The sequence below is a fragment of the Dermochelys coriacea genome, chromosome 2 (genome assembly GCF_009764565.3).
Source record: "Dermochelys coriacea isolate rDerCor1 chromosome 2, rDerCor1.pri.v4, whole genome shotgun sequence".
Classification (NCBI taxonomy): Eukaryota; Metazoa; Chordata; order Testudines; family Dermochelyidae; genus Dermochelys; species Dermochelys coriacea.
This window is the reverse complement of record NC_050069.1, coordinates 122,460,573-122,485,881: the sequence shown is the minus strand read 5'-3', so window position 1 is coordinate 122,485,881 and position 25,309 is coordinate 122,460,573. Positions and strand designations below refer to the sequence as shown.

General features: G+C 39.6%; 1 protein-coding gene across 6 annotated transcripts in view; it reads left to right on the top strand.

The window, feature by feature from the left end:
• Nucleotides 1-25,309, top strand: part of GMDS (GDP-mannose 4,6-dehydratase) — a 565,099-nt gene that overhangs the window by 453,822 nt on the left and 85,968 nt on the right. For all 6 annotated transcript variants that reach the window (XM_038392525.2, XM_043508396.1, XM_043508397.1 and 3 more), the window contains 2 exons: nt 2,333-2,451; nt 12,225-12,321. In XM_038392525.2, coding sequence (XP_038248453.1) covers nt 2,333-2,451; nt 12,225-12,321 — 216 coding nt within the window. The remainder of the gene's footprint in view (nt 1-2,332; nt 2,452-12,224; nt 12,322-25,309) is intronic.

Below are 25,309 nucleotides of genomic sequence, written 5' to 3'. Positions count from 1 at the left end.
ACATGAATACTCTATCATGCTAAATATGTGCAAAAATTAAAATATTTGTGTTATTAAATCATAGAAAATTGCTTTAAAATCTCCAAATATCATAGGCCGTATCCTGATTTAATTACTCCTGTAAAAGTCCCATTGATGGCAATAGGAGAGTACTGTTTGAATTTTGACAGATTGAATAAGGGCTAAGAGTCTGATCCTACAGTCCCTTATTCACTCAGATAGTGCCTACTCCTTTGAGCAATCCTATTGGTTTCAGTAGGTCTACTTAGGTAACTAAAGGATTGTGGGATCAAGGATTGAGTTAGGACTTCAGAATTAACCCCATGTTTAAAGTATTCATTTTTGCTCTGTTGAAGCTTGATATGCCTGTGAACCCTACAAGTCTAGTCAGATGGGAAAGAAAGGGTGTCAGTGATTTACTGTAACCTTGTGAATAAAACAAAAACCCGAATGTTCCAAGAAAGATAGTATTAAAGATAGCAATTAAGACATCTCTTGCCAGCAGAAGGAATTTCATCAGTCAATCGTATATTGCTGCGTCATTGTCTAGAGAGCTTAACCCTGGGGAGGAAAAATAAAGCTGCTGCCATTGTCCCACCCAGCATGCCACATCCCTAAAGTACAATTAATGTCAAGGACATACACAGGAGTTGCCCAAAATCCCGCCTTCCATGCACATTCAAGAGGCAAAAGGAGCGTGTTAATAAAAATCTCTCAAAAATATTAAAGATTCAAAAAACAACAGGAAACAAAATGACTTGCAAATAGAATACTTTGAAGGGAGTATATCTTCTTGCTTTTCCTGACACTGATGTACTAAAAGGGGATGTGGGGGGAGAGAAGAATTGAACTTTTCAGGTTGTATTTACTGAGAAAAACAGAGCTGTCCCAAAGCTTTTATTAATCTGATTTGCAGAGTATCCACTAGCATCTGGGGACCTACTAAAGTTTTCTTTAAATCTGATGTCAAGAGGTCAATGCAAATAGCATTGTGGATTACACTATAAGAAGATGGCAATTCCTTTTACCATATGGAGAAAGAGATGAATTATTTGCTTTTGTGAACTGATTATTTATTAAAAGAAGGCTGTGATGTGTATAGATTGCTCCCTGTTTCTAACTTAAGGAAATAAAGTGTTTCCATCAGTTTGACCTAGAGTGATAGTTTTATTTTTTCCATCTATAGTTTCTGGGTGGTAGTGTGGTCTCATGGATAGAGCATTGGATTGGGTGTAAGAAGACCTGGGTTCTATTACTGACATTGATTGGCTGTGTGCCTTTAGGCAAATTACTTTACCTCAGTGTGCTTCTGTTTCCCCTCCCACCCTATGTCTGACTTTTCTATTTAGACTGGAAATTGTTTGGGGCAGGCGTTCTCTCTATGTGTTTGAACAGTGATAAGTACAATGAAGCCGCAAAATTTTCTGTGGGGCCTTTAGGCACAAATGTAGCACCAATAACAATAGTAGAAATCTGTGAAGTTGTGATTTAGAAACAATTCTGATTTTGGTCACCGTTCTGATCTTTGCAAAGATCTCTCTACACTCTACACTACAAAATGCATCCGATGAAGTGAGCTGTAGCTCACGAAAGCTTATGCTCTAATAAATTTGTTAGTCTCTAAGGTGCCACAAGTACTCCTTTTCTTTCTACACTCTTTGAAAGAGAAGGAGAAGTTAGGCAAACACTTAACAATTAGTATTTCTATTCATTGAAAAAGGGAATCTTGCTTGCTGTACCTTCAAATGCATCTCCAGGTTGTGTGCAGGAGGAATAGCTGAATTTGAAATAATGCACTATGAAAATATTGGTCCTTGATTTTTTGTAGTCCTCTCTGTCCTGTATTTATTTAGGTTAAATCTAGTTTAAAATAGTCAACTGTGTATTTGATCACAGTTAGGTAGTTCTACATTTTTGCCCTACTGACAACATCTCTTAAATTAGAGTGGAGTATATAATATTTTGCTTTCCATTACATGTGAATAAATGTAAGGTTTATAATACTCCTGGGTTCTTACTCCTAAGCAATACTGTCTACTTTTGAACTCTGAGTCTTGATATAAAAATCCCCCACAGAAACCCCTGGTGTGAAACAAAGAGAAAATCAGATATATTACAGGCAATTTTCTGTAATGTGAAATTATTCCAATTAGTCACTTGTAAGAGTTGCGCTGATCTAGTTAACAGCCTTGTGTTAAAAAGTTCTAATTTCCCTAGTTGCATGCATACATATATCTGATTATCTGCAAATCAAAATGTGGTAATATAATATCATGTACAAAAGGGCCCACTTACAGGTGCACTTAATCTGGATTTGTTTATCTTTCTGCAGGCTATGTGGCTGATGTTGCAAACGGATGAGCCAGAGGACTTCGTCATAGCTACTGGGGAGGTCCACAGTGTTCGTGAATTTGTGGAGAAGTCATTTAAACACATTGGGAAAACCATTGTGTAAGTATGAATGGAGCTAGCAGCAATGGGTTTCAGAACTCTATCAGCTATTGACATGTGGCTTTGATTTTACCATTACATAGTAATATTTCTTTTGTATTCTTTTTCACTTTCTGTGTTTGTAACATAAGGCCACTGACTCTCGCTCACCCTCTCCAACCGCAGGATATTGCTCCAGCACCCGCCCCTCCACCAAAAACTAATCTAGCAAAATTTCTTCCACTCCAGGTGGGGTAGGTTGTAGATACCTCACCTCAGCATTCTTATAGGCTGATCATTTTCCATTGTAAATCCCATCTCCCTGACCTCAGCTCCCCAACACCCTTGCTCTCCATAGTCTGGGAGCGCTGACAATCGCAGCTGAGATTACAGTGCTATACTATTCTGTACTGGCTTTTAGGGAAGGGATGCTTGAGATGCATTTTATTGTTGGTGCACTTTTGTCCTCATCACCAGCCCCGAAACAAAACCTGCCACTTCAGCCACATTCCCGGACTCCGCCAGTTTAAGATGTGACACCTGTAAACGCGGTTCCTTTCCATGTGGCAGCACGTTGTCCTCGCTGCTGGGACTAAATATCACCATCACTCTGCATTCTTCTTAGTTCTTGTCCTACTGAGCCATAAAAATGTTGAGCTGCGGGTGCAGAATGTTTACAGTGCATATTCTACATAGTTTGACTGAAAATACAAAATTCCTTCTCAAGGCCAGATAATGAAATCAGGCTGGTTTTGTGAATGCTTTCTGTAATTTATATTTTTATTGTTTGTTATTTTTTCAATTTCCCTCCTTCTTTATCTTCTCTGGGCCCCATGCATCAACATACCAATCTCAGCTGGAAGAGGGAGAGGAAAGCCACAGGCTCTTCCATGACGCTAGCGCCAGGGCTCTTCCTCAGGCCATCAAAGACACTGGTGCAGCTGGTGAACTTTTGACAGGGCCAGTAAGTTTTACTTGGGAGCAAAAATTTGACACATTCAATAAATATGCAGAAGTGCGCAGATATACAATATTATTTGAACAGTCAGTGGGTGGTTGGGTAGATAATAACATTTTTCATTAATGAATGTTAGTCTGGTTTCAATTTTGGCATTTACTTTCAGAAAAATTCAGAGGGGCAGTATAGTTATGAATTTCCAGCCCAAAAGCTCAATTTTAGGATATTTTCTTCAAATATTTAGCATTTTTTTATTTGCTTACCCGTCTTCTCTACCACTACACAGTTAACAGTGTGAACTTTAACAACAGTGACATTTTCAGGGGAATTGGAATTATTTCCTCTTTTTTTTTCTGTCTTTATAACGTTTCTTTTTTTATGACTGACTTTCACTGGTAAATATTCTTTATAATTGAAAGCAGGTGAAACATTAGTGTGTACAGTGGAAATTGTTGTTCTGTACAGATGCGTAATCTTATGATATCCAGAACCCTTTCTTCTGTCTCCTGTTGTATCTTGCTCTGCATTAAAAAGAAGGTGACTTGGTGGCCAAAATTTTTAAACATGCATCTTTAAAGTCAGGCACCAAAATTCACGTTTAGAAGTGCTGGGCATCCATTTACTTCAAGTCTACTTAAAATTAAACACCTTACTTTAGAGTTTTGCTGGACTGGTCTGGTGTACTCGGCACTTCCAGGATCAAGAGCTAAATTTATATATTCTTGTAAGCAAAAGAAAAAATAAACTCTGAACAAATCTGCCCCGCAAAGGAAAGGAATGGTGATTGTGTGGAAAGCAAAGGGAAAGAATTTTGCAAATAGCTCCTATTATAAATAATGAGGAAAACCCCATTTTCAAAAGTCACTTAATTACTAAGGCCTCTACCTTCCATTGAGTGTCAATGAGATGTAGGCATTTAGGCTCCTAAATCACTTAGGCACTTTTGACATTTTTGCCCTTTTACATAGAATTTATGAACTACTCCCTTAAGCAATATCTGGCAATACTAACATATTCACTTATGGATCAAGTAAGGTAATGTGTTAATATAGTTTTTGCTGTTTGGGTGCATAAAAAACTATGTATATTATTTAGGTGTTAATGACTTTGGTTTGAGAACAACGCAGTTGTGATAATTTTAATATAGTTTCCCCAAATAATCTCAGCTAAATGGTGTTGATAATAGGGATAGACAAACTTGCTTAGTTAATGTAAAAACCCACCTACTTCCCATCCCAAAACCATTGCTCAGCTCTCAACTGAACTAAATCTAAAACTTTTTTGAGGTTTGGGAAAGATATTTTTAGGAACCCTGATTTTCTAGGTCCCAACATGGCCTGTTTGCCTTCCCAAAACATACACTCTCTCGCGCGCGCGCCTCTCTCTCTCTCTCTCTCTCTCTCTCTCTCTCTGTCTTCTTGCTGGATGGCTGGCAATCTTTTACCTCTTTGCTGAACACCTGATGGCCGTTATCTGAAATTGGAAGAGGTGGGGTATTGTCTTTGGGAATTAACCATGCAGTCCCCTTCTCCACTCTAGTAGGTCATATTGATCTGCCACTTTAAAATTAATGACACACCAAAGACGTGAGCTCCAGAATGCACTCTGATCATTAAATCAACTCCTGCAAGAAAAGCTGATCCCATCCTCCCTCCTTGCAAGATCAGTTTTTCATGAGAGTTATGAAATGGCATCTAAAGGCACTCTTGGGAATAAGCTCCTGGCTGCCTTTTACATTTTTAAATGACAGCAAATCTTCCCACTACTGCCCCACCGTGCACCAGTGGTCTTCGAAATCCACAGCTTCTGTAAGCTGTGCCCTGAAACTGTGGATAAGTTATCCAGAATGCAATGCCTTGAAACAGTTCAAGAAAGGGCAAGCCTGCAATAGTTCTTCAACCCCTTCAGCTGGCTAATTTGTGTATGTCAGTGGTAACAAATGTCGTCCCCAGTGCAGACACGCCATCATATTTTGGTTGCTTGAGATTGCAGGTATCCAGGAAAACAGTTTTGAATCCTCCAGCACCACTTTAAACTTCTCATCATTTGTACAGTCATTTTTCTTTCTAGTAATATTAATTTGTGCAGTTAAACATACAGTACAGACTAATAAACCTTTCAATACAGTTACATCATGCTCCCTAGTCCAAGATTACAACATTTTATCATATCTAGTAGTCTAAAACCGAAAAAAGGAAAATGTTGTACATCCGTAACCAGGAGCTATAGAGCGCACATGACTACGTATTATTGCTCGAAATGTAGGAAGCAAATGAACACAGAGATTTGTTTTACAGGTTGGTTTGTTTGGATTTTTCTCTTAACACTTTTTTTTACCAGAAGAAATAGAGATTTATAGAATGGGCTCACAGTCTTCTAATTCAGCCTTTGCACTGACAGGAACGCCTCTGAGCTACAAATTTCCCCCGTAAGCTTACACTTTTTTCTTTTTACTTCCCTTCCTTTCTACTTATTACTAATTAAGTAATACTAGGGGAAACCACTTCCCTCCTATAATTTGAACAGAGCAGGTGAAACCAAACATGCGCAAACGCTGTCTGCGAGTTCTGCATACTTATTAAATTAGAACAGGATTCAAGGTAGCCTGAACACCACAGCCACTTAGAAATTCCTTGCAGACTACTGTCTGCAAAGGCAAAAAAAAAAATCTAGGCAGGAAGGAAAGATTTATTGTTGTTTTTTTTTTGTTGTTAATATAAAGCTGCATGTACATTTGCAACAGAAATATGCATTGCTTCAAGGGCCAGAATTAATGCAGGAAGATGAACATTTTACTACATTCATGGTGGCTCCATGTTTATTCTTTGTGATAGTTAACTTGCCACTTAGTCTGTAATGATCACCCCACAAATGGGATTCCCTATAATAAGAAGAAGGTCTGATGAGGTGAGTCTCTGGAAACTAAGGAGTGTTTCTCTCTCGGTGATGTGGAACAGCAAATGGGGGTGGAACTGAGAGAGAGTGGCTTTTTATTTTAAAATGGAAGGTTAGGATTAAGATGTAGGAACACTGAGAAATCGGAAGGACTACTGAAGGAATGCAAGCAGACAGTGCAATGATAGTGATGTGGGGAAGGGGAAAGGGAGCCGTCCAAAGACTTCATGAGATCACTGGTTTCACATCTGGCATTTGACCACAAGATCTTGCTGTCTGGCCAGTGACTGTGTGTTGTAATTAGCAGTATGAGAAAACAGAAGCTTTCAGATCAGGAAAAGGAACTGAAGCACACCAAACTGAAAAATGTGAGAGTGAAGGATGGAAAACCGGGCAAATGTATTTGTTTAGATAATTCATACATACTGTTTCCTCCTTTTGATTATTTTATTGTTGCTTTTTCTTTACAGTAGGTTTGTGATATCACTTTAAACACTTCATGCCAGGCATTCGAATCTCCACCTTATAACTCAACAGGCATTTCTGCCTCCCCTGAACTCTCTGATTACACGAGTTTTAGGAACTGGCAGGTGAAATAACTGCCCCAATCTGCCTCAGACTGATTCTGTTTTGAAAACTTTCATATTTATTCATTTTCATATGCCAAAAGTGCTGAAACACTGTGAGCAGCTATTCACAGGATATTTCTAGCCTCGCCAGAAACAGGAAGTACTGAAAGAACTTTCAGCAGAACTTGATGCAAAATTTGGGGTTGGAAATCTTGCAGGAAATTCGTTAACTTGGTCAACAGGAGAAGCATACTTTGGCAAGGTGCAGCAGCCCCATCTGATCCTTAATGAAAAAGAGTTAATTTCAGTTGATTTTCCCCTCTCCCAACAGATGCTCATGGAAGGGAAAGCTGAGCTGAAGTTAAGTGTTTCACCAGTGACCAGGCAATGACCATTCTCCCTGTCATTCATCCAAACATTTGGGTAATCATCTGATCTAAACCTTCACCTATTGAGATTCACAATTGTTAAATGAAAACATTTGCTCCTGAACACAAGTGTTCCTAATAGGATGCAGACCTGCCAACTCTTGCAATTTTATCCTGAGTCTCATGATATTTGGTTGTTTTCTTAAAGCCCCAGCTCTTGTTGTCAGGTGGCTTTTTTGAGAATCTCGGGTTTCATTTTTTTTTAAGTAAATTTCTAGCCCTCACAAAAGCTTGAGCAGGTGAACCCTAGAGGTTGAAAAATCAGAAGGCAAATAAAAAGCTATCAAAAATATATTAAACAGTCTCATTTTTAAGACAATTCATGAGTTTTTGGACCTGTCTCATGATTTCTGAACACTTGCAGTTGGCAATATTGGGAATGTACAACTCTGTTACTCTATGTGGTCAGTCAAATTATAGATATGGGGGTCCAATTAATCAAACCACTTGAATATATGCTTAACTTCATCCCTGTTCAACAAAACTTAAGCATGTACTGAAGTTCATCCCAATTTAAAAAACAATTTAGATTAAGTTGAATTGGGGCTTGTAGAGTCAAATTTAAAATCTAATCACATGCAATAATTTTGCATGACAGGGTGGGGTCCCACTTCTGTCTCTTTTCAAGCAACAAACCATTCAGAGACCATCTCTGGTCAAACCACCTCATGGATTAATTCACCGTGTTCCAACCACCACCTGTACAAACTCATGCAGCTCTGTATTTATAATGTCATACAATCCTTCGTTTGATCAACCGTGGAGTGGGGAGACAGAAGGTATCTTCTCCCTGAAAGATCTCTCCTGGCCCTGATTCTGAATAGCCTATGGATCTCTCTCTCCTCCTTTTGCCTTTCCTACCTCTTGGATAATGGGCTAACTAGCCTTTGGGCTCTGCTCAACCCATCCCAATTCACCAATTAGGCACCGCTCTTCCTAGTCAGGGCTACTCCGGCACACTATTTGTAGTTGCAGTGACAGGATTGCTGCACCACCTGCTGTTTCCCAGCACTCTGTCACAGACATGCATTAATATTCTGTGTTACACATACTGGGATACTGTTTATAATACACCAGACCAGATCCAATGCAGTGGGCAATCTAAAGGAATATTGGTGGTAAACTCAGTAATCTGAAAACTCTGTGCGTATCTCACAGTTATATCTGACAGCTGTGAGTGATGAGTGGGATTTTCCTGAAGTTTTTTTTTTCTGGATTCTTGTGAAAGGTTTTATTTTTAATCAACTTCTCAGGCACCACAGAAATAAATGGAATAAAACACATGTACCATTGCAATCACAGTACATTTCAATGTCGTGGCTTGTATGTGGGATGAACAAGCACTCATGTTTTGGAGAGAAGGAAGGTTGTATGGTTTTATTTGCATGTTACCTTGCTGCTGATTAGGATGGTGGTTAAAAAAATGCCGGGAAATCCTAATCTTCAGGACTAAAGAGGAAAAATAATGTTTTACAATCAGTAATATGCACAATCCTAACAAAGATAATAGTAACCTTTTAAAATAAACTTTTACCTCTTCTACTGAGTCCAACAGTATGAATGTTCATGAGGTGAGACTCCTTTTACACTCTGAACCCACATTTGAAACTTGATAGTTTTTTTTTTATTTACATGGAAATTTCTGAGGCCTCTTTATAGGTGATGTCCACTGTGCTTAAAAGTGACTTCATGTAATATAAGTATTATAAGACACCCATCACAGGTGACTAGGTGCCATGTAGGGATAGCCTGGAAGTAAGGGCTGTCAAATCCAGGTTATCAGTAAGTGCAGAAAAAAACATCATCCCAAATCCTTCTTTCGAGGTGTGTAGAGTTCTGGAATGCAGCTAAAACTATTGTCTATTATGAAGGACAAACCACCATCACAGATCCTTCCCCAAACACCCTGCTCTTGGTTTGGAGGATGTGGTGATCAAATCATTGTGGTGGTATAGTCACTGTCTCTGAGCATGTACATGTGTGTCTGCCTCTAAGTGTGTCATGTACACATAGGGTCAGAGATTGTAAGGTCATGGTTTTGACTCTAGCATTGTGGGAGTTCACTTTCCAGCCTGCTTTAATTTAGGCAAACCCTGTTTAACCCAACTTTCGTTAAATGAAACTCTGGGTTAACCTAGAGTCTTCCCCAAATTCCACAAGTACATTTTATTACATTGTCAGGCTTCAGCCTTGTGAAGCAAAACCTTAGAGGGTCATTAGGACTGAAGCGCCTAACTATCTAAAACCACAGTGGTATGAAGGTTTCTGATATCTCTTTTCTCTGACCCCAAGACCTTGGGTTAACTTGGCTTTACCTTTTCTAGATTATTAATTGTTCTGAACAGAACATCACTGTGTATTAAGAGATTTTTCTTGTGATTTTAAAAATGTATGTAGGTTAGATTAACGTGCTCTTCATATCTAGTATGTATCAGATGTAATGTCTCTTTTCAGCAAGGTGGTCTCTACTGGTGTAATGTGAGTATCAGTGATGCCAATTGTAAGTAATAGTTTTATTTGCAGTTGCATCTCCCCTTTTGTTCATACTGAGAAATGCTTCTTTCCTTATGAACTTTTCACATTACTGAGCAAAGTGGGTGGAGTTTTCCCTTAAGTTATTTCTATTGTTGTAAAACTTTGATGATGGTAAAAGTAAGTGAGTTTCTGTTGGCTCTGAAGAGCCTTTTATAGACTGTTGGGTGTTAAATGGGTCTCAGTGACCTCCAACAGCAACTGACGTCTCCTGGTCCGAGCACTTCCTGTAGTTTTACTGGTGACCGTTGGTTTTCTATTAAGCTCATTTGAGTCCTACTTAGTTTTAGCCTTTGCCCTTTAAAGGGAGGGGCTAATGTTAGTTTTGGCTTCTGAACGAAAATGTTTCTTACAGGCTTCAAGCAGAACAGCTGCAAAACAACCCAAAACAAAAGTTAAATCACAAATCATATTTAGCATCCCAATGTTACTCTTTACAGTGCTGTATGCATTATAGCACTGCTGCAAACATTAGTGCAGTTAATGTCTACAGTATACAAAAATTAAGTGTTTTCAGCCCCAAACATGCAAAAGCCATGAGTCGGCCCTCCCAAACGCAAAAAAAAAATGTGATTGGCTTAAAAATCATGAGATTTTTTAAAAAAAGTTTTTTTTATTTACCTGATGGTTTCTGAACCTATAGGTGCATTTAGGTCACATTTGCAGGTTTTCTCCAGAATCGTGTAGACTAGAAATTTACTTCTTTATTTGTTAATGAAAGCTGAGAGTCTTATGAAATTAAATGCTTCCAGGAGCTGAAGCTTCAGGAAAAATTCCATATATTGTATGATAAAATCACAAGAGTTAGCAACACTGAATATATTTCAGGTAAAGGGCACGACAGGTAAAGGGAGGTAAAGGGCACTTCTCTCCTGTTGCAGATGATTGAAACTGAATAATCTAAATCTAAATCACAAGTGCTGCTTTTCAGAGATTTTTAGCTTAACCCCACAAAAGCATAAAGAAAAGGAGTACTTGTGCACCTTAGAGACTAACAAATTTATTTGAGCATAAGCTTTTGTACTCCTTTTCTTTTTGTGGATACAGACTAACATGGCTGCTACTCTGAAACCCACAAAAGCATGGAATTTCATCACCACCACCCTTTAGTGCCCAAGTATTGCAATACACCCACTGTTCAAAGCTCCCATGCCTAGGCACAAGCTTAAAGGAATAAAGATAGTTGCAGTCTTAACTCCGAATTTTGTAGGTTTCATGAGTCAGACCTTAATATTTTTTTTGATAATTTATTTTGAAACAGGCCAAATCCGCAAACTTCAGATCTGGACTTTCAAACTCCCCAAAGTTAAGGACACGTTGGCTCTAGTGGTCCAGCAAGCCATTTGTATTATTCTTTAGATCTTGCCAGTTTAGAATGTGCAAACTGTGTTGGAAGGATAAAGTGGGAAGCACCGATACAAAATGTTTCGGTACGCCCGACAAGCTCCTACAAATTACATTAATATTAGAGTATCAAAGCAGGAAGGAAACTAATTTAGGCCCCTGTTCAGTTAGACACGTGCCTACTTTTAAGCATGTGGGTAGTCCCATTCACATTGGGCATGTGCTTAATTACCTGGCGGAATTGGGGCTTAAAACTGAAGATCCTTTTCTTGGCCTATGTCTACACTTAAAAAGCTAGTGTGGCACAGATGCAGTGCTGCAGCTGCATTGTTGTAGCACTTCAGTGTATCCACTCACTATAGCCATGAGAGGGGTTCTCTTGTCGTAGTTAATCCACCTTCCTGGAAGGCTGTAGCTAGGTCGACAAAAGAATTTTTTTATTGATCTAGCGCTGTCTGCACCAGTGGTTAGGTTGGCTTCCCTACATCGCTCAGGGGGTGTGGATTTTTCACACCCCTGAGCGACATAGATGGGTCAATTTAACCTTTTAGCGTAGACCTGGCCTTAAACTGAGCGTGAATTAGAATATGGCAGGATGGAATAATAGTGCTCTCAAACAGAGCTCAGCTTTGGTAAATTAAGAGGCAGATAAAAGATTTCCTGTGAGTTTTGCCTTAGCTGTAAAAACAAAAAATATTTTTAAAATAACATTTTTATCGACTTCATACCAAGCAATGAATAAAAAGCATGTGAGCATATCTTTTGGAAGATAATAAGACATTGGAAATACCAGTAAGGTGCTAATTTTATTTTATTTTAATTTTTTTCAGCCTTGTGTGTTTAACTTGGAAGTCCCATGTTTTAGGACTTACAAAGCCCATGGACTTCAAAAGCCATTGTTGTTCCATTCTGGCCAAACTGCTGCCTTTGTTCCTAGGGCTAATGAGTTTATACAGTCCTGCAGAGAGAATTGACACCAGCCTCAAATAAATGAAAACAAACCAAATGCTACTAAGATCAGTGCACTAAAGGAATTATGGGTTGATTAAATGTTTATCTTCTTTACAGGTGGGAAGGAAAGAATGAAAATGAGGTAGGCCGATGCAAGGAGACTGGCAAGATTCATGTGACCGTCGATCACAAATACTACAGGCCAACTGAAGTGGTAAGCAAATGCCTTCTCTCAGCTTTGCAAATGAATAATCCAATCATTCAGCCAATAAATTGCTGCATTTGGCCAGCTGTCTGTGGAAATGGTTCTAATTGCACTCCTGCTGCCAGCTTTCAAATGCTCTAAATTAGGTTCCTCATCAGCCCCCCCTTATCCCCACCCGTAGCAAGTTATCCAAAAACAAACAAACATAACAACAATTTCTGGAAAACATCTGGAGGGCCACATTTGCAAGGCAATAATTGACACAGCTGCGGTGTTTAAACTATTGTCCTTGCACAGGACAGAAGGAGCATGTATGAAACTTCACCATGTAGGAAAAAAAAAAAGTCAAATCAAATGTTCTCTCTATTTAAAATGCGGTATTTGATCATCTCTCTCCTGTTAGGAAAAAATGAAGAGAGGTGCGTTGATAAATTTGTATTTTAAAATATTTCCTCAATATATAAAATAAAAAATAGCTTGTAGCATAATCGATAAACTCCCTCCATTGAATAGCCTGGGTAAAAATTCCATTTGTGTGAACTTTGGTAGTATAGTAGTTATGAAATACTCTTTTTTTTTTTAAATGTTTATAGGGTCCCACTTAGCGAACTCTTCCCCTCATAATACTCTCAAACTTTTATTCGCATGAGTACCCCTATTGAAGTCGACAAGGATACCATAAGCGTGGTCTGCTGGATGGGGCCAATAATGTGTTTGTTCTAACTGAATAAAGAACTCGTGACAAAAAATTAGTGAACGATTAGTATGCAGCCAGGTGGGGTCATGACAATACATGGTGCTGGCACGGGGCGCAGCCCAGGTTTTTACACCCAGAGAACAATTGTTGACTGTGTTAACGGAGAGTGGATGTGCCTGAGAAAGGATATGTTCTGTCTCCTGGGGAGGACACGACAGCCCTGCTGGCTGCTGACACAGCATCAGCTGTCCGTGGGTCCATTCAGAAATGCTGGCATTAACTTCCTGATATGAGTGAGGTACTACAAGACCACATTGTCTTGACACAGATTGCGGGAGTGGGGGGAGGAAGAGGGGAGGCATGTTTATAAATGACCAACCGTTCCAAACTGAAAATTCAAAGAGCAATAGAAACTTTGTTGTAAATAACTATTCAGAATGGCTGGACTCTTATACCAGAACCATTTCAGAAGCTAAGAAGTCGTTAAGAATTGCCTGTCATTCTTTACTTGGGCAAGGTGTCGGAGTGATAAGAGGGACATAAAGACAAAAGAACTTGCTGAACAGGAAAAGGACACTTCACCCACTAAGTCTGTGCTGTATAAGACACCACTTTCCTGCTTTGTCATTATACCCCCAATACTTTTCTCTAACCTTGCAAATACATATTCACTCCTCCTAACTCATTGGAATTAGGTATCTGCTTCAGTGACCTTACTCTAGTTCTACTTTACTCCATCTGTTTGCTGCTTTCTGCTTGAAATGGTTCTGTCCAGGATCTCCCCTCTCTGCGTCCCCTTTTTTAGAGCACAATTTCTGGATTTCAAAACCTTCTGCACTGTGAATAGATTGTGTTCTGGCTGTATTATTGCTCTAACAGGTAAGCATTGATTCTTCTCACGACTACACATGCAACCACTGATTTGTGCACCTGCATGGGTATATGTGCTTACAAATAAAGGCTTGCAAGTGCACTTTGGTGTTGGTTTCAGAGTGGTAGCCATGTTAATCTGTTTCAGGAAAAATAATGAGGAGTCCTTGTGGCACCTTAGAGACTAACAAATTTATTTGGGCATAAGCTTTCGTGGGTTAGAACCAACCAGATGCACAGACTTTTGAAAATACAGTCCTATTTAGCTAACATAAAGACTTCTCTTGAACCATGAGAATAAAATAAATCTTTAGTGTTTCCTGAGAATAATAAATAATTTGAATTTTGGAACCCACCTAACTGCCATAGCTATAGTAACTCTGAGGTCACAGTATCCTTACTAATGAAACTGGAACAGAATTCATTGTTGCAGAGGAGCTCTCACAAGGGTATGGTACAAAAATAAAAATCAGCGGATGAACCTCAAAAAAAATAAAAAAAGCTTCATTGTGCATAAGCCCTGAAAAGTTCTGAAGGTTACTGGAACTTCTCCAAAACTTTTTATTTCTTTGCTTCTCCCCTTCTCTAGTTTCCATTCTCTTCTTCCATCAAGCTCATCTCTACAACAGGCTTCCTATTTTCATATTGCCATTAAAAGATCCAAGAGGGCTGCAGAGCTGCTCTATTAAGATCTGGCGCATTCCAGAACTTTTCTGGGTCAGAGGCATGTGTTTTGAGGCACCTCTGTCCCAAGGAAACCTCAGAATGAATCTTCATTAAATCCTGAGCCTAATAGTGAAGTGGCAGAAGCTGTTAAATTTCACACTGGGCCTGATGATGGATTCAGGTTGTAAAGGGACTGGAGAGGATTTATCCAAACCTGGGGAAGTTTGTGGCTGGCTGGCTGTTTTACTCCCAAATCAAGTTAATCCATCCATATTTACAATATTCAGAGCAGTCAGCAAAACATTTAGGGCTTCTGCAGGGTGATTTGTAAAATCATGGGTCAGTACAACTTTAAATGCACAGCATTTTTCAGAGCCACTCAGACTGGCTCTCTGATCTCAATATCCTTTGATTCCATTTGTATATGTACACCAGTGACACTGGCCAAGACTTTCAAAGTGATGAGTGATTTTGGGTGCCCAACTTGCTAAACATCCATTATCGAATATCAAGCCCTTTAAAGTCCCTTAAATTGGGCACCAGAATCGCTATTTACTTTTGAAAATCTTGGCCAATGGGCTCAATCCTGCTCACCAGTGAAAATCAAAAGTAAATCCATTTAAAGCAGTGGAACCACTCCACGTAAACCCAGTATGCAAGAACATCAGAATGGCCATGCAAGATCAGACCAATGGTCCATCTAGCCCAGTGTCTGTCTCTGTAGTGGCCGGGCCAGGTGCTTCAGAGGGAACGAACAGAACAGGCCAATTACTGAGTGATCCATCCCCCGTTGTCCAGTCCCAGAACCCCAGCTTCTGGCAGTCAGAGGTTTAGGGACACCCAGAGCATGGGGTTGTGTCCTTGACCATCTTGACTAATAGTCATTGATGGACCTATCCTCCATGAATTTACTAATTAGTTTCCAAACCTAGTTATACTTTTGGCCTTCACAACCTCTCTTGGCAATGAGTTCCACAGGTTGACTGTGCGTTGTGTGAAAAAATACTTCCTTATTTGTTTTAAACCTGCTAGCTAGTAATTTCATTGGGTGACCCCTGGCTTTTCTGTTATATGAAGGGGTAAACAACATTTCCATATTCATTCTCTCCACACCAATCACACTTCCCCTACGTCATCTCTTTTCTAAGCTGAACAGTCCCAGTCTTTTTAATTTCTCCTCGTATAGAAGCTGTCCCATCCCCCAATCGTTGTTGTTGTCCTTCCCTGTGCCTTTTCCAATTCTGCTCCATCCTTTTTGAGATGCAGCACCCAGAATTGCACATAGTATACAAGGTGTGAAACCAAAATCTGATCCAAAGCCAAAAAGCAAGGAAATGTAATTGGGAAAATAAAAGGAATTATTTCACTCCATCTCCATTCAAGGGCAGAAAGCCCCATCTTGAAATTTTGAAAGCCAGCTAGGGGATTTAGCTACACTGCTCCATTGAAATTAATGGGAATTGTGTGACTATATCTAACTGCTGACTTTGAAATCTAAGTTTCTGCACAGTAGAGCAGCTTTCTGCACTCAAACTACAGATGTGTACACACTGCCAAGTCACTTTGTGCGCAGAAACTCCTCAGTTGCAGCGCTGCAAAAAAAAAACCCACCTCGATGAGCACCGTAAGGCTATTTGCACAGAGGCTCCAGCGCTCTATTGCCAGTGTAGACACATGATTGCTTTCTGCGCTGTAATTGGCCTCCAGAGCTGTCCCATAATGCCTCAAGTGACCGCTTTGCTCATTGTTTTGAACTCGGCTGCCCTAGAGACATGCTCTCCTCCCTTTTCAAAGCATGGTTTCTGACAGCCATTGTGTGCTGTGCTGATCGCTCTGGGACACAAAGCAAACCATTAATGTGGAATGCTTGTGCTGTTGAACAGAGAGGCATGTGAGTGTATGTATGAGAGAGAGAGAGAAGGGAGGGCTGATGTCGGGGTTTCCCCCTGCCTCAGGACTGGTTGCTTCCTGCCACTGTTTGAACTTACAAGACAGCATGCTGACAAACTCTCTATCCCCAGAAACACACTTTTTCTTTCTTCCCCACTCTCACACACACCCTTCCCCCCCCCCACACACACACACACATACACACTTCAGTTGAAAAGCAGCTGGCAATGTAGTAGGATGCCCATGGAAAAATGGGATTGGGAAACCTGCATCATGTGATGCTGTGCCTGCCCCATGAGGCATTGCAAACCCTTCCCAAAGCACCCTGCAGCCAGTTGCGCAGTGGGTAGCTACCACAATGGACTGCTGTCTTTGCCATTGCAAGACCTGCTAATGTGGATACACTCCAGCGTCACAGGGAGCATAGTGTGGACACGGAACAGTGGTTTAATTCCAGCATTTTAATAAAAGTGGTATAACTTGTGCTGCAGAAACTTGCCAGTGTAGACATACCCTAAAGCTCAGACACTAAACTTTAATGCAGAGAAGCTTTTTCTTTTTTTAAGGTTAATATAATAATCTGAAATGTACAAACAAATGGACACTCATACTACATACAGTTCTGACTGCATGGATGAGTTCATTTTTTAAATGTATTTATTCCAATCAGTTAGCACTCCCTCTGCTTCAGTACTGAATTGAAAAGCTTAGCAGCTTTAAGCATCTACCCAGCACTGAAGAAGAGTTGAAATGTGAGACTATTTTCTGGTTGAACTAAGTAAACTTTGTGAATGCCTTGCCTCTAAATCTGTTGGCTGTCTTTGGATATTGAAACCTTTGACTGCTTTGGGGCCCTCTGGTACTCAGTGGCCTTGGGAATTTTCCCCTTCTGACCCTCCCCCTCCCCCTGCCTCTCCCTCCCCTTGCTAATCACAGACCTAACAATACCATTTCTTTCTATTTGTATTCTATCCCTCTCTGTATCCCGTCTGACATTTTTTAAAAAATGTATAGACAGTATAGGCTAATGGCTACAAGAACCTTTATACCCTTCTCACAGTCAATAGGTTTCATGAGTGCTGTGCCACAATCCCAAATACACTCTCTATGGGTTTGTTGCCTTTTGTGTTCTGTGATTATGTTTTCAAACAGTGTGCTGGCTTTTTAAGCACATGGCTCCTTTGCTAAGAGGTGCATGACAAACTAAAGCTTGGACAATATAGTAATAACCTCCCCTTACTGTTTCATTTACCTACAGAATTCAAATCCCTGTGATTCTGGTCTCATTAGCTCTTACTCTTTACTATGAGCAAAATGTTTAAATGTGGATACTTGAAATAAGGCAGCTTTAATCCATTTTTAGGCACCAAAGTAAGGGATTGAGTTACCTAGAGCACAACATGTCTTTTATTGAGGTACTTAAATACAAATTTAGCCATCTAACTTTCAGTGCCCGTTAAAAAAATTTGGCAGTATCTCCCATGTTTTGATCTTTCAGCAAATGTGGTTTATCATTAATTTGCTATCTTCTCATGCGCCTAATTTACATATATTAGAAACAAGGAATGGCCCAAAACTAAAAGATGTCCTAGTAATATCTGAAGAAATTTAGTAAGCTAGCTCTAAGCAGAGACCTCCCTGCAAGACTAACACAATGGTTGCTTATAATCAAATTATGCTTCTTGAGGTGATTTAGGAAAACTGCTTCTATTATTTTTCCCACAAGTGATGTTAAGATAACTGTTCTCTAATTGCTCCCTCCCTTCCATGGCCCTCTGTTGCAACAATGATGTTTAACACTTCCCAGACCTCAGGAATCTGATCTGTCATCAGAGACCTTAAAAAAAAATACCAGTTAGGATTTCACTAATTTCAGTCTTCATCTCTTCAAGGAAAGGAAAAATCTCTTTCACCTTGTGGAAACATTATATGTAATCTAAATCTAGCACTTTGTGTATCATAAGTGGGATCCTTTTTCCACACTGTTCCATTGGCATCTTAGGGTTTGTCTAAGATGGGAAAGTTTACACCCTGGATTAAGTTGCATTGATATATTGTGTCTATATTAGGGGTTTGCACTGCTGTAACTACTGCTTACATCAATGCAAACTTCCCTAATGTAGAGACACCCTAACACTTCTCTCTTATCAGAAGACACACCCTTGGCCTTGAAGCAGTTGTCCATCCTCTTCCGTAAAGAACAAACGCACACTAACCTGTTCCTATTGTTATATCCCCTACTTCCAATTCTTAACAATTCAGGGGACCATTTCTTTCTCTTTTGCCTTTCTAGTGTAGCTATACTTGACAAAAATTGTTAGCTGGAATGATCTTGACAGCAGAATGTCCAGTAATTCTTTGTCTTCCTGTAATTATCTGTTTAACCTGCTCTTGTTTGTTTTTAATAGATGTCTCAGTCCTCCTTGCCAACTTGTTTATATTGTGAAAGGTTGTTTATGTATATATATTTAAAGTCTTCTACTTATTGCTTACCCTAATCTTTACATCTCTGCTTAACCAGGATAGCTTTAAAATTTCACTCTCTTTAAATGTTTTTTCAAATATCAGCTCTGTGTTTCCCATCGTCCTAGCATTCCAAGTAAAATAAAATTCCTTGGGGACAATAGCACATTCCCACCCAAATTCAGCGTCTCCTAAGAGGTAGAAAAACGTTCGGTGATGCTGCCTTGAAGTGGTTCTGGCCGCTAAAAGAGCGTAGGTAAATCTGAAATGACTGTAACACAGAATGAGAATATGCTACTGGACCAATGCCGACTGAGTTGTGTTCGCAGATTAGGCGTCTGAACCCTGTACAGACATGTTGCAAGTTGTACCTTGTATAAAGGAAAACCCATAACTTGCCCTTCCTTGAAGGGGTCCTGTTATTTGTCACCAGTAAATTGTAATTATGCCTATGTATTTGCATTGTAAACATCCATGAAGTTAGACGGTTTTAAGCTTTGAACAGGAAGAAGTAACAGACCATCTCATCAGATTTTAAAAGAAATCTTGATCTGCTTTCTTTTCTTGTCCTGGAGAGTCTGTGTCTTATCTGATAAGAACTTAGTATATGATTACCCTGCTTGTCCTTACTCTTCTCCAAACTGACTCTGCTGCTCTGTCAGCCAATATATTTTCATCATCACTTAGTTCAGACTCAATATTATCTGTCATTTCCCTTGCCACCCACCCCTCTTTTTCATTTTGCCTTTCCGTCTGGTAACCTCTGTCTTCTGGTATTAAACCCTGCAGACATTTTTTCTGGTTTCAGCCAATGTGTCTCTTATGGTCAGATACTTCAGAGTTACCATTGAAACTTAGGGACTAACAAATTTATTAGAGCATAGCTTCGGAGCTACAGCTCACTTCCATCGGATGAAGTGAGCTGTAGCTCACGAAAGCTTATGCTCTAATAAATTTGTTAGTCCCTAAGGTGCCACAAGTACTCCTTTTCTTTTGTGATACAGACTAACACGGGCTGCTACTCTAAACCTGTCATTGAAAACTATGCTTTCTGATTAGCTATAGAAGGATACTAATGTGTCCCTGTGTTGGTCTTTCATAAGGAACTCAGCCCTTAACATTGAATAATTAGCATATCAAGCGTGTGACAATAAATCAGAGGTGCTGCTGCCTCCCTGTTTCCAATAGTGAGTAAATTGAAGGACAAAAAAAACTAAGCAACTTGCTTATGGTCACGAGTCAATGGTAATGCCTGGAATAGACCTGAATAGCAATGTGCTCTAACCATGTGCTTAAGTCCCTTGCCAAACCTTCATATGAAGTGAAGCAGTTCAGCTCAAATAAGAAATTGACCCAATTAAGAACAGAGAACGGCCACACTGGGTCAGACCAAAGGTCCATCTAGCTCAGTATCCTGTCTTCTGACAGTGGCCAATGCCAGGTGCCCAGAGGGAATGAACAGAACAGGTAATCGTCAAGTGAGCCGTCGCCCATTCCCAGCTCCTGGCAACTGATCCAATTGATCCAAATTTTTGTGGAGATTCAAAAAAAAAAAGTCTGTTTTTTGTTTTGTTTTTTTCATTTCCATGCACCTCTCTAGTCAGGAGTGGACATGCTGAAATACTCCAGAGTGCCTGCTCTCATTCCATATATGTATATATGAAGTTGTTTGCTTTCTTTTCTGATCCCTCCTTTGCTTTCCTTCTCCTATATCCTTTAAATTCTTTTTTTTACCTTGAATATCACTGCGTTCCTAGGTGAAGTATGTGAAGATCATTTTTGTTATTAGATTGTCTTTTTTGAAAGGTGTCTTCCACCCTGCCTATCTTCAGCAGGTTCATGCACAATTTTGCTCGCTGTCTTATTAATCCTCTTAATAAAATACCCTTGTCCTTTCCTTCTGCTGTAAGACTAACTACTACCCTGGCATTCATCCCTTTGTATAGGAGCCGCTATCCACAATGCATGCTTCAGATACTCTTCTGCTTGTTGTTGTTTCACAATTTGCCATTACATCATACTTGACAGTCCCATCTTTTAAATCCACCTCAGTGACATCAATGCTGGAATCCTGCTGGATGCTACCATTATAGTCATCCCATGCTATGCTTCTCAGTTAACCAGTTGCTATCATTTATGTCGTCCCGTTTTTCCTCTGCTGTGCTTTCTGGCAACTTTCACAGCTGGCCCTGCTCCTCCTTTTGCCCGTTGTCATTCCTGAGGTTTAAAATGAGCTGTGTCTCATCTGTGAACTTCCCGTATTCATTGATCTTCCTGAGAACATCTCTCCAATTCTGCCATTGATCTCTTAGTACTGCAACTAACTGACAACCCTTAACAAAAGAAAGTGTTCCCTTAACTCCTCTGATGCTAAGTCAAAACTGTTTTGCACTCTGAATGTTGCACTGTAATGTTATAAGATTCATGGCCTTTTTTTTTTTCAAATGGTGAAAGTGGCTGAAGAAAATGAGCTGACTTTAGGTAAAAATTTTCTGCTGTGGCTGGGTGAAGAGATGTCAAATCCTTTGAAAGATTAGTTGGAGACGGAGCTGTCACCCAGGCAATGGCCCGCTGCTCCCTACCCCGCCCCATTGATCATTCCTCTAAATGGGGCTAACAAGTGGTAATTACAGAAATGCAGGAGATCTACACCCAACTCCTGGAAACAGTTTTAAATCAAGCCTGAGAGAATGGAGGATTGGAATTGAGGGAGAGGAGAATGAGAATCGAAGGTTGTTTAGCTTCCTAATTAGGCCCCAACCCTGCAAAGCATTTAAGCATGTGCCTAACTTTATTCATGTGAGTCATTGATGGGATGTCTTGCATACTTAAAGTTAAGCATGTGCTTAAGTGCGAAATCTTCACATGAATTGAAGCCCTTCATCTCAAATAAGAACTGACCCAATCAATCCAAATATTTGTGGCGATTCAAAAATTTCAATTGATTTTTTTTTCCCCATGTCCCATACCTCTCTATTCAGGAGTGGACAGGCTGACGTATCCCAAGACAGCCTGCTCTCCCCAGATTCCCAGCACAGGTTTGCAAACCTGAAGGGATCAGATTAAGTCACATAGCTTTTTTATTTTAATCAACTGTTCCTCAGGCTATGCTTCCTGTCTGATTGACAAGAATGCTGTCCCCATCAGGCTAGCTTATTTCAATCACTTCTCTCCTGCTTTCTTCTCTTTGATTTTGTTGCCTCCTCTTTGGGTTTTCCCCCATCTATGTATTTTTGGTACTTATTTATATTTACATCTCTTCTTCGTTCACCAGTTATACCCCTTGTCTCCTCTTTCCCTCAGCTCTCCCTCCCCCCATTTGACCCTCTTCGCTCCTTCATGATCTCTCTTTTTCTCACCCTCTTCCCCACACTTGTTTTCTATCTCTGCCTGTACACAGGCTCCAGCTGTATTGGAAGAAGCCCAGTCTCACCAGAGAAGGAACTGAGAGGGAGGAGAGACTGGAGCATATAAAATACATAGAGCTCTTGCTTCGGACAGCTCCAGCCCTAATGCATCCTTGCCACCTATCTAGTTAGTCACCACTGATCTTTTTCTGCCTGAGTATTGCCCATCAGCCCAGTCCCTTTTCCATTCACCCACATGGGGTGAGATTTTCAAAAGAGACCAGGGCCAGATTTTCAAGTGCTGAGCACCCAGCAACACCCATTGTAACACAATCATATTTCAGAAGAGCTCAGCATCTGATTTGTTGGTTCTTTTAAAAGTCTGGCCACTCAGTTTGGTTCCTAAATGGGAGCTTGAGCTCTTTTTGAAAATCAGGAAGCTTTGTAGAAGCTTGTCAAAAAAGGTTAGAATTTTTTTTTAATGAAAAATGGGCAAATAATTTTAAAAAGTCACCATTTTTCCGCAGCTGTAGCCCTACATTTTTTGGGTATACATTTACCCCCATTGCTCACAACCCAGATGGCATTCTCCCAGGATGTTTGTGCATTTAGAATGCATTTAAGGGCATGAACTGTGTGGAAAAGAAAAATGCCACTTCTGGGCTTTGGATTCAGGGGAGAGAGTGTATGGGGTCAGGTTTCCTCCATCAATCCTGGAATAAACACTGAAGTTCTAGCACTTCATCCACTTTCCTCTGTCTACTTCTGTTGCATGTGTGGGGTGTAGAGAGGGAAGTGATAGTTACAAAATACTAGTATGTGAGTGTGAAGCTTCATGTAATATTGATGTTAAAAATACCTTCTGCTAAATTTGCATTGAAAATTAGCCTACTTACTATTTAAGTCTTCCAAACGGCTATTCAACTGTATATGCCACAGCACACTGTTTTTTTCATGTTTTAGGAACATTATTCATTTTTATGTAGAACCCCGACTCTCTCATCGCTTCCCCTGATCTCTCTGGTCTTTACCTGTACAGCCAGTAAAAAAATCTGACAAATTACAAATTTGAAAATAAATAAAAAGCAAGTCTCTATAAAAATGAGACATTGATTTCCAGTAAACAGTGGATGTTCTGCAACAGGATGTGGATTTGGAGAGTTTTCAAGGGTGGAGATACCATGCAGAGAAGTTGGTGTGCCAGCTCGGACTCCTGACAGATGACTGTACTCTTGGTTTCCAAACAATTCGCCTTTTACAGTGATATTAGGGAAATACCATAGAAATACCTATCAGCAAGATAACTTGACTTTTAATTACCAAGATTTTTTGTTCTGTTTCTTTCCTGTCAGCCTTTTTTAAAGAGCCATATAAAGGTAGCCATTCTTTTTTATTCTGATAATGGACTCAGAAGGTGTTGGCTTTCTGAAGTGCACATAACAATCCTCTCAGGTGCGTGCAGCAGTCTGATACCGTACAATAGCAATATACTTCCTGAGAGGGTGAACATAGTAAGACAAGTTGGATAAGTGCCAGATTGTGGCCTGTCTAGCACTCCTGCACAGGCAAGCAAGTGTCCACAAGACATCTTTTAGCCCCCTGTACCGGCTGCCCACATTGCAGATAACATCACAGTGGGGAAAGCAGCCTCAGCAGAGCTGCTACTCCCTCTCCCTTTTGGTGGGTGGCAAATGAGCCCCACAATGCACCAGGCAGTGCAGTTATGCTAATGCTCTGCGGGATGTACCAGGTATAGAGCTGCATCTGTTTCAAAAGAAGGGGAAACTAGCATTGCAATAATAAACACAGGGCTTGTGGAAAAGCCACAGTTTAGCCTAAGGTTCTTCTCTACGTAACTGACAACTAAATCGCACTGATTTTGACACTTGCAATTCCTGTTTAAATCTCTGAAAATTAGACCATTAATGTGAAGGATATGAAGGAGAGAAGAAAATGCCAGATTTGGTTACCAAAGGAATAGCTCAAAGAAAGAAAATAGGTCAAAGACCAATGTAAGGGAAACATTTAACTTGCTTATATATAAAAATTGGAGAAAGGATACTCTAGTGGTTAAAATGCTAGTCTAGGACTCAGAAGATCTGAGATTCCTGGGTCTGCCACTATCTCCCTTTGTCGTGTGGGCAGATTTGTTTGGCCACGACACAGTAAAACTCTTAAGCATATGCTTATATTTAAGTGAGGTACTAAAGTGCTTTGCTGAATCAGGATCTTGATCTCTTGTCTTGTTTTGTAAAATCTGTACAGTGAGGATACTGCTCTTCCTCAGAGTGAGAGTAAATTCATTAATGTTTGCAAGGTACCTTGCATAGGTTACTGCTATGAAGACCATAGAGGTAGATAAAGTTGTAAAGAAACCTGGGTGCATAAAATTCAATTTAATTTAAAAAAAAAAAAAAAAGATAGACTTTTACATACATTGAATTTTTAATTAAAATTAAATACAGGTATATTTTTAAAAACATATTTAAAATTAAATTTGAAATTAGCAGCTTATGTTGGGACCTAAACTACTTATAAACTAGTCAAATAATTTAAATTAAATACCAAAAAAAAAAAGACACATATGCAGTAGATATGTGCTGCCAGGTTGTAAAGAAAGTCAAACCATTGACTAAGCACTGGGACCCAGAGTTTGCTGAAAAGTGCTAAACTGTTTGATAGCAGTAACCTCTTTGGCAGGTACAGAGAGAGAATTTTCATCATTTCAGTTTATTCAACTAGTTTAGTTCACTGACTATTTCATTCAGAGTTGAGAAACCAATTGGAAGCTGAAAAATCAGGAAGGCTTGTGTTCCTCTTCCAATCTATGAATAAAAACTAGGTGTTTGAGGATTAGGTCTCCTAGTTCTAAAATCTTGAAGGCCATAGTGCCCAGAATTAATTAGTTCAGTTCACTAATTACAGATAAATAGTTTAGATAGATAGGTAAACTGTTTTAATACTTCATTTATCTTTAAATGCAAAAATTGTTTTGATAAACTTTTTTCTTCTGCATGAAACACATTTAAGAGTTTTATTTAATAAAAAATAAATTCCTATTTTT